A 15,190-nucleotide genomic window follows, 5' to 3' on the forward strand; every position below is an offset into this window, starting at 1 on the left:
TTCCCTGTAATTTAACATCCCTTCAAGGTCTTTCTGTCACTTCTCTTCTCCCAATGCTACCCTGGAGTGTCACCTCCACCCTTTTTGTCCTTCCCTTCCCCAGCTCCAGAGCTGCAGGAAGAGACAGTGTCCTTGGTGATGACAGTGGCAGGGGAGTGACAGGCAGGCTGGGTGGGGGTGGCTGTTGGTGAGCAAGCCTAGTGACAGGATGGGGTGACTAAGAACCAGCTGGCTAATTAAAGCACAGCAGTAGGAGGAGCAAGGTATTTAAGGGTGCCAGAGAAAAAGAGAGATGTCTCCACCAATTTCTTACACTTCAGCAGCCAAGTGACTGGGCAACACAGTGAAAGGTTTTCTTAACTGTTTCGTGCCTCTCATGGAGTGAAATCAAGTGATTAAGAAAATGGCTCCATTGACTGAAAAGCCTGAATTGAGGTAAGGACACCAGTATGGTTTTTAGTCACAGTTATTCACATCTACCTCTGCTAGACCTGCTGTGAGCTGAACTCCCAGGACTTTATATGACTCTGGTATATGCTAATATACACTGAGCGGGTAGGTCTGGTGGGCAATGCACACTGATTTTCAGAATGTTGCTTTCAATTGGATAGATATTTCTGCTTGCTGATCAGGCAAAAGAGGCAAATCAAGGTAGTCATTACGTGGGTCTGTGTTCTCATTAAGGGAAATGGGTGTGTCCTTGCCTCCTTACCCTAGTGACTGGATCTTTCTCCTAATTATTTTTATGGGAAAGAGAAATTGAAAGGAGCTCCTGAATGCAGATTCTGAGGCAGCTACTTAAGAGGAAAGTGAAGAGAATGGATGTGGAATTCTCAGCAATATATTAATTTGTCACCTGAGGCAGGAGGAGTCAGAGAGAAGTAAAGATGAGGACTGGTTTCTGGAATGTAACTTTCTGCTATTTCTGGAGACACTTGGAATGTCAGACTGTTGCTGCACTCATCAGTTTGGTTTTCTGCAAGTGTTTTCAGTAGTGAGTAGAGAAGCAGTCACTGAGTCCTTCTGTCTGGCATGTAGGTGACTCTGGAGGCAGCACAGTCCATCAGGACTAGCAGGCTAGTGGCCAGCCTTCTGAGTTTTGCTGAGACCATTTTGTGTCTGATATCCAGGCAGATGAATATAGTCCCCTAGCAATTTTGCTAGCATAGCAGTGCTTCCAGGTTGGAAGAGGTTAAAGAAAATGACCTTGTCTGATTTCAGCTGGCTTCCAACTAGGCTTGTCAGAATGTGTTGGCAGTATTGTATACCTGGCTCCCCGTGTGCTTTGGTTAGACTTAGCTCTGTGTGGTTCTCTGGAGGTTGTTGCAGTTGTTTGTGAAGGAGACCAACTCTCAAACAGATTTTTCTTATTTTGAAACTATAAAAAGCAACCTGTAAGACTGATACTTATAAGGCCCTGTTACACTATGCCACATGAGCTAGTTTTGGATGTTGCATAGGATAGAGGCCCAAATCTTCCATCTTGGTATAAAATAAAACTATCACCTCTATGTATTGAAAAGTATTAGCTGTAGCTTAGTGAGTGTTTGTACAGAGCTTTAGAACAGCTAATGCTGGAAGAGGTTGTAATTAATATTTTGTGTGGCTGCCACAGTGAGCACTCATTCAGGCCTGCACAATTCCTCTGCCTTACACAACTGAAAATCTCAGGATGTGTCTGGAATGGTATAAGATGGTCTGTAGCATTAAAGTATCTAGAGCATCTGTTTTATATCTCAAAGATGCATCAGTCTTCTCTTTAATTTTTATGAAATGTTTGTAAGCTGGATTTGAACTTTGAGACATTAGTCATTCTCTAATTAGTATTTCTACTTACTGCAACTTCCTCTTATTTACTACTTTACTGTTTGAGAGCGTGTGATAAAGGTGAAGACAGCCTTTGTAGTCTTTGTTATACAAAGTCATGCAAGAGAAGCTGCTGGATGTTGTTTAGATGCTCTAATTGATTTGTATTTATAGAATGCCATTCACTGTAGTAAATGCAGTGCAGTGTTTGTGTCCCTCAATCCTGCAGTCAGCTGAATGGGTTCATTGTTATACATAATTAGGGCTTCTGGAATTTGGGTCTGTTTATTTACAGCAGTTGTTCTGCCAAGGCACAAGTGGCCCCATGTCAGAGGTCTGCAGAGAGTTAGGTGCAGTACCCAGAGCACCCCAGCTGCACAGCTCTTACAAGTAGTCTCACAACAGCTTGAACTCAATGAATCCTCCATTTCTTCCAGCTGAAGTACAAAGGCAGCATCCTCTTGGCTAGGTGCGGTCATTGCAGATTGAAAGATTTTCCTTTTGCAACAAAGGTAAATTGGGTGTCATGGAAGGAGTTACCCCCTACCTGTAAATAAATTCCAGTTTCAGCAGTTGTGTGTTCCTTGCCCTAGTTCCTGTGTGAATCTCAGTTGTGTCCTGAACAGTCCCAGGTTGTGGTATGCTGTTAAATGTTTACAGCCTTCCCTGGAGCTGGCAGCCTGAGATCTGTGTCCAGTGAGCTCCCTTTTATAGGATGTACATCAGCTTGTTTGTAAAGTGTTTCCGTCTATGAGATGTGATCATACATATTGCAGATAAATCTGAACAGAAATCTCAACTGCCGCTGCTGTCAAGTGATGTGCTTTGTGTCTTTTGCTAAGATAGAGATGAGACTTTATTCAAAATATCCTGGAAAATGTTGGTTTTCTTTCTGAAGTTTCAAAATGTTCATGTGAGTAGCTTGGGTGTATGGGTGTGGCAGAAAGGCATTTGTTTCTTCAGCTGACACCCACGATACATGGGCCAGGGCTACTGTCACCGTGTCTCAGCCACCAAGACAGAGGGCAGTCATGACAGACTCAGGAGGAAGTCAAAGCCCAGTTACAAGTGTATTTGGAGTCTATTGTCAGGAGAGTCTATTGTCAGGAGAAGAAATGTTTTCACTGTAAGGCAGGAATGTAAGCAGTTTCTTATCCAGAGGGAATGGTGCTAAAGTGCATGTCAAGTCGGCTGTGATCCAAACAACCTTCTGGATGGCTGTTTTTCAACCCTGAGTCTGTAGCACAGCAGTAGGTTGATGGCTCAAGCAAGAGCCACCTTTCATCCACACAATCTTCCAGGTATAAGTCAGTGTTTTTTAATCAAGGTTTAGTGGCTAGTATGAAATTATTCCAGTCTGTTTCTTTGCAGGGAGGTTCCTGTAGACATCAAGTCACTATCTGAACTAGCACTAATCATGAAATTCGTTTTAGTGTAGAGGTCAGAGGCAGAATGGACAAAAAGAGATAATTTAGCTTTTCAGCCTTGCTGTTCAGCTGTTGCCATGTCAGCTGTAGGCTTTGCTCACTGCCTTTGTGACATTAAGTGGAGTTTAAACTTTGGCCTGCCGACCTTTTGAAGTCTTCACTATTTGCCAGATTTTAATGAGATGGGTAGCAGCACACTGGCCAATTTCTTTGGGAATGCAATTTCACTTCTGAGAAAGACTCAGAGGTGCAATTGCTTTCTAAAAATGCATGGATAGGGGTGAGTGCAAGGAGGAGGACCTGCTCAAACAGAAAAATTGTGCTGGTGCAAAACAATTTATCTGTCGCTGTTCATTAATATGATTTAGGTTGCAAATGAGAAACAGCATTCATGCCATAAGGGGAATGAGTTCTGGAGCAGGCTTCCAGGAAGAGCAGTGGAGGTGGGAAATTTTAGCAGTTTTAAACTGGAATGTGAAGTGTTCTTGCACAGGGTTGTATGACACAGTTGCCTGCAATAGCATGGGAGTAGGCTGGATGACCCAGGAGATTCTTTTCTGCCCCCTGCTCCACAAGTGGTGACCTTGAACTGAGTCAACTCAGGTTGCAGTAAACTTTGTTTACTCTGAAGCTGACTGACTGTAAGATGACTTAGTTCAAAAGCATCTCGGAATTCTTAAAGCCGTAGCTCCTAGTTTACATTTTCTATTTAATTTTTGTTATTTAGAGAGGTACATTCCTTATAAATTGCACAAAAACTGGCACCTATGCCCCAGATAATTTAATTTGCTCATTTGGAAGGCAGCAGACACGCACTATATTTAAAGGAAAAGAAGGAAGCAGTACTGCATTTGAAATGTGCTGTGTTTGTTTATCATAACAGCTGTAAGTTCAATTATTTATAAGAACGCCTTATCCAAGCTGGTGTGTAATGATGCCATTTGTTTCATTTAGTAAGCTTTCAGTGCTCTCTCTCTGCTGTCTTAACACTTGCTGAAGAGTGTGTGGAAGCTGTTGTCTTGTACAGAATTGGTGTGATTATTCTATGTGCTCTGCTTGCTTACTCAGGTTTTTCATGACTTTTATTCTTAGGAGCATGATGTCTTCTGAAGGAATGACAGGACGTTCTTTAACCCTTAAAATAAAAATGACAGACAACATATTTCAGTATTCCAGAATAAGAGAATAATGATAGTTGAAGACAGAGCTGATTGCCTGGGTTAACCTGAGCTGCCTGCTCTATTCTAAGTTATTTTTTTCTCTTGTCACGTTTTATATGATGTGAGGTGAGAAGTGCACAGGAGATGTGTTTTTCTAGAAAGTTCCTTTAAGCAGAGGAACATGCTGGTAGGAGGCACTGACTGCAGTGCAGCTCTTTGCCCACTTTCCAGATTTGGGACTCTATATTGCTGACATTGCTCATTGAAGAGGAGCATTTTGGTCAGGGACACTGATGGCATTGTGAGAAAGGGGCTGAGCCAGGGTGAAACAAGTGAGTGCTGCCAGTGATGTGTAAGACCTGACCAGGTGAAAAGTAAGTTTTGTGATTGCTAATCATCCTTTTAGTCTGAAAGCTTGCAATTTTTCTGATAGCCTCGACTCGTACTTTATACTAATATGCATAAGAATTAGATTTTTCATTTAAATGCATCCACAAAGCACTTAAAGCTCTTCTTGTATTTAGAGAGAAAACTTTGAAAATGTGAAAAACTTGAAACTGAGAAAAATAAAGGGGTCTACATCTCAGGAATATAAGGGATAAGCACAATAAATTTTGAATGTTCATCTCATGCATAGCAATAGGTTTAAAATGCTATGTGAGTCACCAGAGCTGTCAGTAATAACAAGGGAAGAAAGGAAGTTACTTTTCCCCACACTCACATTAGACCACCAAAAATAACGACTGCCCAAGACTCTTAGCTGAGATACCAGTGACCTAAGAGCATGTGTCCTTGCTCAGAACTATTAATGAGCTGTTTGTTACCCCTGCCTTTGTAGGGGGAGTATTCAAACCTTTAGAGCATGTGAGATAATCCAGACAGGCTGTACAGAAGTGGTTGCCACTTATCTGCATTCCTCCTAAATAGGCTTCTGAACAATGCTGCTCTCTTTTCCACACCAAGTAGGGAAGGAACTGCAGCCTTGGAGAAATGTGTTGGGGGTGAAAGGGAGGAAGGAAAAGTTAAACATCTGTCTAGAGGTAGGACTGACCTGGCAAGGAGTTGGTGGATGTTATATATGGACATTGGCATGTTCAGGGTTACAGCTGCTGGTTTATGCCCTGAGGAATTCATTACCTTTCATTGTGTTTTGCATGTGTACAGCTTTGAAGCCCTTGTTGCTATGTCTGTTGTTTCAGGAAAGGCACTAATTCCAGGCTGGCAAGGACACACTGGTTAGCTGGTTGGAGCAGGGAGCTGAAAGGAGACATGTAGGGGTTTTGCTTTAGAGTACTTTTTCTTTTTTTCTTTGCCTGATCTGACAACAGGGAGTTCACAGTTTTTAACACTGACATGAAGGACCTCATTCTTGGTTCCCTTTGAAACACTCCCTTCTGAAGTATTGCGGTGCATACTGTGTGTGGCTGCAGGAACAGCTTTGCCATGTGTACAGAAAGTTCTTGAGGGAAACTGGGAGCAGCAAATGATTCCAGACCCACCTGTTTCCAGGGACAGCCTGTCTGCCCAGCCTGGCAGGGACTAGCCTACCTAAGGATGTACCATCCAAATGTCCATAGCACCCTGGCTTACAGCATGTGCCTTCCTAGCTGGTACAGGCCAGTACTTGGCTGCACCGGCACCATGGAGCCAGATGTGTTACCTGGCTGGACTGTCCATCTGATGCCAAGAGCAGCCCTAGGACTGGGATAGGCCTAATGGCACTTCAGTTTGTGCTTTGGATCAAGTATGTGGCAGACAGGTAGAATAACTCTGTAGCCCTGATGCAATGAAGTGCTGCAGCATTTCTCGACTCCAAACATGCACTGTCATTTTGTCAATTAAACAGGAGTTATTTCTACTTGCATGCAGCAGATCTGTGTGCAGATTCTCAGCTGATCAAAATCAGCTTTTAAATGAGTTTCTGGAGTTAGACCAATGCAGGGACTCAGGATTGGTTACTCTCAGCCTGAGCATGCTGAATCCATTCTGTGTATGGGAACTCGCACTAAGCACAGGTTTGAGTGCTTGAAGGAAGCTGATTAGTTTCACAGTAAGTGAACACTGGATGCTTGTTATTTTAATTGAATTCCATAATTGCTAGTAAGTGTGGGGATATGTGGAAAAGTAATTTTTCCAGATCCAATCTAGATCTAATGGGTTTGTACCCATCTTCCATTTAATTTTAGCAATCTTCTTTAATTATTGCTTTGGTTTTTTCCTCAAATCACTTGTTTGTAAAAGGTAATTTAATCTATTAATGCTAAATAGTTATGCTTCTTTTTGGGGTGATTTTTTTCCTAAATGCTTTTCTTAATGCAGTGAAGGTCAGTGCTTTGCACTGTAAGCAATGTCAAGACTTGAATCAAAAAGACATGATTGAAATCAGAGTTTTATGGCAGTTGTGATGTCACTGTTTCCAAACAAATGAGACATTTTAAAAGGGTGAAGAATGTGGACATGAGTTTAATTGCTCCCTGTTGTGGGAGGGGAAGTGTTGCTGTGGCATTGCAGCAGCAGTGGACCCTGCCTTTGCCCAGACATTATAGCCAGTAAATCCTCTTTCCTCCCCTGAAAAGGTAATATATTGAATTATTTTTCCCCACTCCTTTTTAATCTTGCATACCAGAGGAAAGCATTGCAACCTCTTGGGGATGCTTGGAGTGGAAGAAATTCTGTGCTGACTTGCATGAAGCCCATGGGGAAGGCCAGTGCTGAGTTAGAACACCTGGGTATCAGCAACCTCTCAGCTTCAGAGAGAGATTGTTCCTAAAGATGAGATGAGATTCACTGCAGTGTTGCCCCTTCTTGTGCTTCTCTTCTGGCCCATGGAATGACTGGTATTTATCCCAGTGAGTTTAATATGTATAATTTTTCTATGGGTAGAAAAGCACAATGTTGCTACAAATCTCCTTAAGCAGGATAACATAATTTTAGACTGCTTCTTTTTGAGTTGCTTGAACTAAGGCATCTTTCTGGAATGCAAACATACAGAGATCAGAAGGACCATTATTACAAAGTATGTTTGTCCACATTTTCAGGCTGTGTCAACCATTACTATTTCAGGGACTCACTTCTAATATGAAATGGTAGAAATAAAAAGCAGATACTGTATGGGCAGGCAAAATCAGGCAGCCTTTCTAGTTGGACTCAGTTTTTGTTGTTGGCTGATTTTATACTGGAACCCCCACTTTACATTGTATTTTTCTGGGACCAACTTGGAGCTAGGCTGAATCCTGCTGAGGATTCATGAACCCACAATGTATATCTTATGTGGGTATTTTAGTGAAGGAAATACTTAAACAAATAAGTGTTGGCAGCTATTCCTAGGGTGGCTTGCTGGGGAGCCCAGATATTGTCTCATTTTATAGTCTCATCTGTTACTTTTCTTGCTTGTTGGGTTTTCTTTCCTTTTGAGTGTCTGTTGAACATGCTCATTATATTCTGGCTGGCATGAAACAAATGCTGGTTAAGAAAGGAGATGCTTGAGGCAGGAGAACAAATTCAATTCCCTGAAGGGAATTTTCATCTCTTACAATGTTCCACTGCTGCCTCCAATTCATGTAAAAGGAAAAGTATTTCCAACTCTGTTGTTTGGTTTCTTGTTTCGCCAAGCAATTTTCCCTATACTCCTCAGTTTGGGCTTCTTGTATTTGCATGATTTTGTGATTTCAGATGCATATTTCTATTGGTGTCATGAAAGCCATTAATTGTCTGGAGCTGCACTTGATCTCACTTTATTTGGGGCTAACTTTTTGGTGGGGGGAGAGGTGGAGATTGGAACACAAAATTAAAGGACTTTTAATTCAACCTAGGACCTTTAGAGAGTTGAGCAATCTTGTCAAACACACTTTTTTTTTTTTTTTTTTTTTAGAAATGCTCTGTGACTATTCTAACCACCAGTCAGTGACATTGAAACCTGTTTGCTGCAGGTATCAGGTCCCCAGACAAGTGAGGACAGATAGGTCTCACAATTGTCCTCGACAGATTGGCATCACCATGAAAAGTGACTTTTTCTTCTGATCCCCATCTGGTACTTTTTCTCTTGGGTTGACAATTTCACTGCCTTTGGTAACAGGAGAATTAAAGCTTCCAGCTTTCACCTTTCACTTACTGGAGTCTGATGCTGGAAATATCAGCAATACTGCACAGCTGGAAATGACTGGTGCAGAAGTTATAATATGCATTTTAACAAGTGTATCTCTTCTGTATCGTTATATCTTTCAAAGGAGAGACTAGCTTTGATATGAGCAGCAGATTGCCTTGAAATATGGAAAAGCTCTAATTTGAGGGTTTTAGTTTCAAGCTTTTAGTGTCACTTTGATTTCGTAAAATTCAAAAGGTGATGCACAGTTTATATCTTAGAAACCAGTCAGACTTGAACTTTGCCCTTTATAGACTCTTAGACTTAAATTACTATCTTTCAATTTCACATGAAGATTAGTCTTAAAGTCTGGGAGCAGTGCTTGTATTGGATAGAAATAATCTTTAATTTATGATAATTATCAGCAAAAAAAAATTATATGGTGCTTGACATGAATCCACTTGGCATTTGAAAGTAATTTTTTAAAAGATACTATGACTGTTACCTTGACTCTTGTGGTGAATGTTCAGCATTGTGTCCAGGGCTGTCTGGACAGACATGAAACATAATGTAATCATTCTGCCTTTCACTCTAAACAGACATAAACAAAATCCAGAAGTAGAAAAGGCAAGTCCCTCTGCCACAATGAGCTCTGGTAAGTCTGTGTTGTTTTCTACTTGCACTCTTTGGTGTTCCTTTCTGTTACTAGTAGTATTCCAGTTTGTTTCTGATGCAATTGTTCACATTTGTTACTTGAATTTTGGCCCAAAAAGTAGCTAGAAGCATCTTGAACTGGAGTAGGTCCTGTAGCTTATTTCAGTGTGGAATATAAGAATTCAAAATTATTGATAACCTGAAAAAATCATCTGAATTTGATATATTTTAGTAGAGATGAAAACAGTTTGACATATGGATAGAAAAAAAATCAGCTGTTCAAAGAAAAACAAGGCACTGGGAAATGCGAGCTGCTTGGAAAGAGGAAAACTTCTGGACTTGTCTGGGTAACAGACTAAAACAGGGTGAAAAATAAAGCAGATGCCAGACTTGAAGAGAGATCTGTAAGATCTGTAGAATGATATTCCCACTTAATTTTAGCATTCAACTGGGGTATCATGTCCTGGTTTTGGCACAACATTTTGAAAAAAATGTGAGCTATTTGAAAAGAGTCCAGAAAAACATGACCTGGGAATTCAGTGTAAGCACTGAAAAGTGTACGGGCTGGTAAGCACTGGAACAAGGCTGCATTAGGGTGGTGCTGGAAGTTTGTAAGAACACATTAGGCAAACAATGGTCAGGAGTGACAGAGGTAGATTTGTTTCATTCATATTCAGAAACAGGGCTTTAGATGAGCTTTGGAGCCTCTTTCTAGCAGTGTCTCCTGTGTTTCCCTGAATTTACATGAGCCAGTTTTATTCTCGTCAGCCGAAGACCTTGTAGACTTGCAAAAATCTTTACTGAAAACCACCGCATTTGTCTTACAGAACATGAAGAAATTGATGTTGCAAAAACTGTTGTCAATGGGCTGAGCAGCAATGGACAAGAAAAAGGTGGGTGAAGATCTCCAGAGACACCTCCAGAGCTCCTCCCGCATGTCAGCTGCTGATGTGCTTGATTTTCCCGGAAATTCACTGCAGCGGGGGCTTCCAAATTCAGTTCACTTGGCGACTGACACAAGAAAAGTCTTGTACTGCACCGTGCTAGTAACAGCAGCATTTCTTAGCTCAACAAGTGTTCTTTGTCTCTTTAAAGTGGCAGGCTGGCCTTGGCTCTTTGTGTATTTTTAGTGCTGTGTTGAGGAAAGCTGTACGCTACTTGTGAGCACCTGCGAATCGGTGTCTTAGTGAGTTGAGACAGCATGGGTGTGTGGTGCCTGTGTGTGAGCTGTGTTAACTTCAGGGAGAAGTGAAGGTTTAAGTTTGGGATTAAACAGCAGGAACTAACCATTTAAGTGATGAAAAAAATCTAAACAACCCAGTCTTCATGTTAACATCAGCGGGTTTGCAGTGTGCTTTATAGCATTCAGTTTTGTGGAGTGACTGTGTCTGTTTTGGCAGGGTGAAAGTATGTGGGTATGGACTGATTTTCTGTTGGTTTAATTTCCTTTCTTTTCCTTTGATGCCTTTTTATAGTGGTTAGTATTTTGACTGCATTGTGGATGGATGAATTCAGTCAGTTTCAAAGCAGAACAGAATCAAGATTGTTTCCTAAGCCACAGGCTGTTTGATTTGGGTTCTCTTGTATTCACAGGGTCTCTGCTCAGGAAGAAATGTGGAAAAAGGGATTGATTTGGCTTCCTCTTTTATAAAAAAAAATTAAACAAACCTATCAAATTAAATACTAATAATTTTATGAGTTTTGAAAAAATTCTGTTAGGCTCTTTGCCCAGGCTTTTGATGCTTGAGACCCCTTTTCTAGGTTGTGAAATCTGTGCTCTCCAGTTTTGCTGGGTATCAGAAAGATCTGCCACAAGAGGGGGCGTACACACCACCTGATGTCAATGTCTGCCTCAAAGCTGGCCCAGTGCTCAGTGTTAGTCTGTAAAGTATTAGAGATGTGACTCCTCTTGCTCCTGATTTTACAGGCATGAGATGGCATGGAATATGACGAGACATTTAAAATTTTCCAGAAAATACATGCAGGAGACAGGTTCTATAGAAGAAAATCCTGGCTCTGCAGAATCAAGAACATTACTCAAATTATGCTGGTAGAGTCATGATATACAAGATGTTTACCTTGGCAGCTCCTGTTGAGCTTCACCTGTGAATAGTACTTTTTCACGATGACCCCTCTTTGTACCCATTGGTTTGAACAGTTTTGTAACAATTGCTAGAATTTTGCATAGTGGTCTGTGTGGTTTTCCCCAATGTTACCACATATAGTATAATTAGTGTGCTAGCTAATGAAGTCAAGTAGAAATCTCTTCAATTTACTGTTTATATGGATGGATTTTTTTTTTTAAATAGCTATGGGACCTTTTTCAAGATTACTTTACTTCCTTCTGTTGTTGAACTTGTAAAAAATGAGCCATGAAATTCAGAATTAATGCAATGTGGCTAGTTTAATGTTCTTCTCTCAGCCTTTCAGTACTTGGTTTGCTTTTTTCACTTTATTTTGTTTTTGTTGAACCATATTAATGTTTTACTTAACATTTTTATTTTTGCATGTAGTGTACCTCAGTTAAATGATTACACTAAAATTTTTGGTGGCTTCTAAAAACTAATGCTTCCAGATTCTTTTTGCCTGCAGCATAGTGGCAGTCAGCATTAGTTAGTTAGTCCATTCAGTAAGCAGTTCTGTATGCTGCATAAAACAGACACATCCTGAATTAGCGAGAATGAAGGGATATTTTTAACAGTTGCATCATTGCTCTTTAGACTGCTTTTGTATTTGAAATTTCCTGCTATTGTGTCTCCGAGTACATTAGAAAATTTTGTGGCATGCTTCCCAAGCTCTGTTCTTTCCTTTTTGGATGTGCCATTTACACTTTTGTGTTTGCAGCCGTTGACGTCCCTTTATGTACACGTTCTATTTCTGCCGTTAAAATAATCCCTGTGAAGAAAGTGAAAAGTTCTCCTCACCTAGTGCTGCCTACAGGTATCTTCTTTCCTCCCCTGCCATGCCTTAGTTAGCCATCATTGTCTCTCTCCCTTTATCATTGTCTTTCTGCTTCACCCACATGCTTTGGCTAATTCTCAGCTTCATGCTCCTCTCACTCCTCCCAGAGCTGCAGATTTCATTGGTAGGTAATGCAGTTAGCTCTTGTGACACAATACACTGTTCTCAATTATGCTGCTCTTCTGCAGACCTAATTGTCTGCTTGAATCTGGGATCACTGTAAGCTCTTCTACTAATGCTCGATTATGAAAAATATTGTTACTATTATTATAGACTCATTTTGAACCAAACTCCTGAAGAACCAAAGAATGTTTCCCGCATATCTTTGGTTTTTATGAAAACAAATGGTTCAAGCATAGTTCAACATAGGTGGTATGGTTTTGTTTTTCTGTACATGCACTGAATTTAATCCACATGTGAATGAGTAAGGATGTTAGGCTGTCACCCTCTCCCCAAGAGCATGCTTCCCTACTAGAAGTACAAGACGATGCTTGTACTTTGCTGGACAGTCAGACTAGTGTAGCTGATACTGCTTGTCTCTCCTAATCTGTCACACATGTGCTTTGTGGGACTAGTGCAGTGCTAATGTTCTGTTTATTACTAGCTGCTGGACTTCTATACTGAGCAATTCAGATTCTTGTTTTCTGTCATTTTTGAGGGAATACATCATTACAGACATTTGTTTTCATCTCTCAAGGTGAGATAGTCTGGCAAGATTTTATTTCCATATATTTTCAAATAATTTAATCTTTTTTTTTAAATTCAGAACATTTTTTTTCTGACTCTTATTCTTTTGGTTCAGTATACAGGTTTAATCTGTTGTATGGAAAATTAAAAAAAAAAAAAAATTAATTCCCAAATTTGATTCTCCTCCAGTGTGATGAAGATACTGTTTTGGCATGTCATATGTGTTGAGCTCTGCTTCTATTTCTCTCCAGTGCCTGTGAAGCAAATGTAGGCATGGGGTTGTAGGAGGACAGCTACCCTGTACTCTTTGGGGATGTTTATATCAGGCCCAGTGACTCCCAACATTGTGTCCATGCTTTGCAGTTACCGCACTCTTAAAATTGGATTCTTGGAGCTTAAACCTTTGTCCTTGGTTTGAAAGTGAGTCCATAGAGTCCTTGGGCTCTGTGTTGTGATAGCCAGAACTGCACTCTTGGGCAAAAGGAATCCTGACCCCACCTGAATCACGCAAAAATCAGTCAGAGAAGTCAACTTCTATTTCACCAGGAATGTGAGTGACCTTAAGCTGTGATCAGCTGTGGTATATTTAAGGATGAAACACCTTTTGATGTGTCTGGGTGGATAGTCTTTCCCCTCACAGAGGCTGCCTCAATTCTGCCTCAGTTAGCTAAGGGCTGAACTATAGGAAAGCATCCTCTGATTTCTTACTCCATCCTTTCTATAGTCCTAAGTATGGATCTAAAACTGTGCTTTTTGTGAAATCCCTAAAGCATTGGAAGCCTATGTAAGGGCTTCAACAGTGGAGCTTCCAGAACAGAGGGCTCTCAGTGGGAGCCTGGAGTCTGGCATTCATTGAGTTTCTCCTCTTACTGCCGTTGTTCATCTGGCATACTGATGTTTCCCCATATTGTGGCCTCACTGGCTGTGGTTTGCATGATTTGCAACCTAGCCAAGGTGTTACCACGGTCTCTAGGAATTGTACTGATGTGGGTTTGGTGGGGCATTGCCTTGCTGAAATCAGCCAGGGAATACTGATATGCACAAGTGTGGGCTGTTGTCTGGACAATAAACAACAGCCTTTGCCCCCTCTCTCCAGTGTGAAGGCATCATTTTTGTTATAATAGCAGTTCCTGGAGAAGAGCTGCATCCTTCCCCATGCAGAGATAAAAGGATCCTCAACCCACAGAAATAGAAATTATTGTGTTGTTACTTGTGTAATGCAGCATGCACTCAGTACCTCTTCACACTCCCTGTGCAGTCATGGTAGGGCTGGTGCCTCTGTGGAGGTAAGTGAAGTCTGATGGCAGCTGCAGGGTCACTAATAGTGCATGAGAAGAGGAGGTGATGTGTTTGTCTATGGAAATAGCCTAGAGAAAAAAGACACTTTTCAGGCTTATGATTTCCAGAGATACCTTAAAGGAAACAACTCTCCAGAAAGATGTTAAGTAGGAGGAGAAAGAGAAGTAGCTTTGAAGGACTGGTTTGTTATTACTTAATAGGAGGACAGGAGGAGAAAACCCAGATCATGGACTGAAATACACAAAGGTAAGCCTGCACAGAAGTTGTGCTGAATTGTGCCTCGGCAAGGATGCTGGCATGATCTGGTATCTGATCATGATCACAGGTTGATCTGAATAGGCATGTGTTAAATCTCCTACTTTCTGGGATTTGGGTTCCTGTGTCAGAGGGTGAAACACTGCAATGAAGTGGGGAGATGGCAGGAAGGTGACTTGCAGTGCCTTGCCTTTAGATCGGATTCAGCATCGTTAGAAGATTTTATCTTCCAGTGGTCAAAAGTTTGGGGTTGTTTTCTTTTTCCTGTTTCAGTCCTCCACAAAAGGCATTTTTAAGCTCTGGCACACAAAGTTTGTGCATTATGTCACTGGGACATCCCTATAGAAGTGCTAAAGGCGTAATGGAAGACTGTCCTTGCTAGCACAATATCTCTGTAAAAAGTAGAACAAATAGAGCAAATGGCCCTGTGACCTTTGGTTCAAACACTCCTTTTCCCCCCTCCCTCTTAGCTCTGTTGCACCAACTCAGAACTTAACTGCTGCATTCATCAATTACATGAATATAAAACTGCTTTGATTTCTCAATGCTTTAAATACAGAGCTAATCTTCATCTGCACAAACATTACTAGATTGATTCACCTGGAGGCAGCCATGCTAAAATTACTCTGGCACTCTGATGGCTCCTGATAGCTTTGCATCATCCCTTTCTATGTGTTTGTTCTGTGCATGTGCATTTCCTGTAGAAATGGATCCCACAAAAGTCTGCAGTGGAAAAGGAGCTGTAACTCTCCGGGCAACTCCATCCTATGAAGGGAATCGGAATGTCACTTCACCATGTCCTCAGGATGCTGAGCAACCTGAAAGTAAGTGGTGGAAGGTTAACTAACATCTGTTACTCA

The 15,190-nt window shown here is 41.2% G+C and overlaps 1 protein-coding gene across 7 annotated transcripts in view; it reads left to right on the forward strand.

The window, feature by feature from the left end:
• The first annotated feature begins 304 nt into the window (after positions 1–304).
• SORBS1 (sorbin and SH3 domain containing 1) overlaps positions 305–15,190 on the forward strand; it is a 71,881-nt gene continuing 56,995 nt past the window's right edge. For 4 of the 7 annotated variants that reach the window (XM_058810347.1, XM_058810348.1, XM_058810350.1 and 1 more), the window contains exons 1-5: positions 305–435; positions 9,074–9,129; positions 9,956–10,021; positions 11,973–12,068; positions 15,035–15,154. In XM_058810347.1, the coding sequence (XP_058666330.1) occupies positions 404–435; positions 9,074–9,129; positions 9,956–10,021; positions 11,973–12,068; positions 15,035–15,154 (370 nt within the window). In that variant the 5' untranslated portion in view covers positions 305–403. The remainder of the gene's footprint in view (positions 436–9,073; positions 9,130–9,955; positions 10,022–11,972; positions 12,069–15,034; positions 15,155–15,190) is intronic. The other 3 variants (XM_058810352.1, XM_058810349.1, XM_058810353.1) reach the window with 2 other exon arrangements.

Source organism: Ammospiza caudacuta, chromosome 9 (assembly GCF_027887145.1).
Source record: "Ammospiza caudacuta isolate bAmmCau1 chromosome 9, bAmmCau1.pri, whole genome shotgun sequence".
Lineage (NCBI taxonomy): Eukaryota > Metazoa > Chordata > Aves > Passeriformes > Passerellidae > Ammospiza > Ammospiza caudacuta.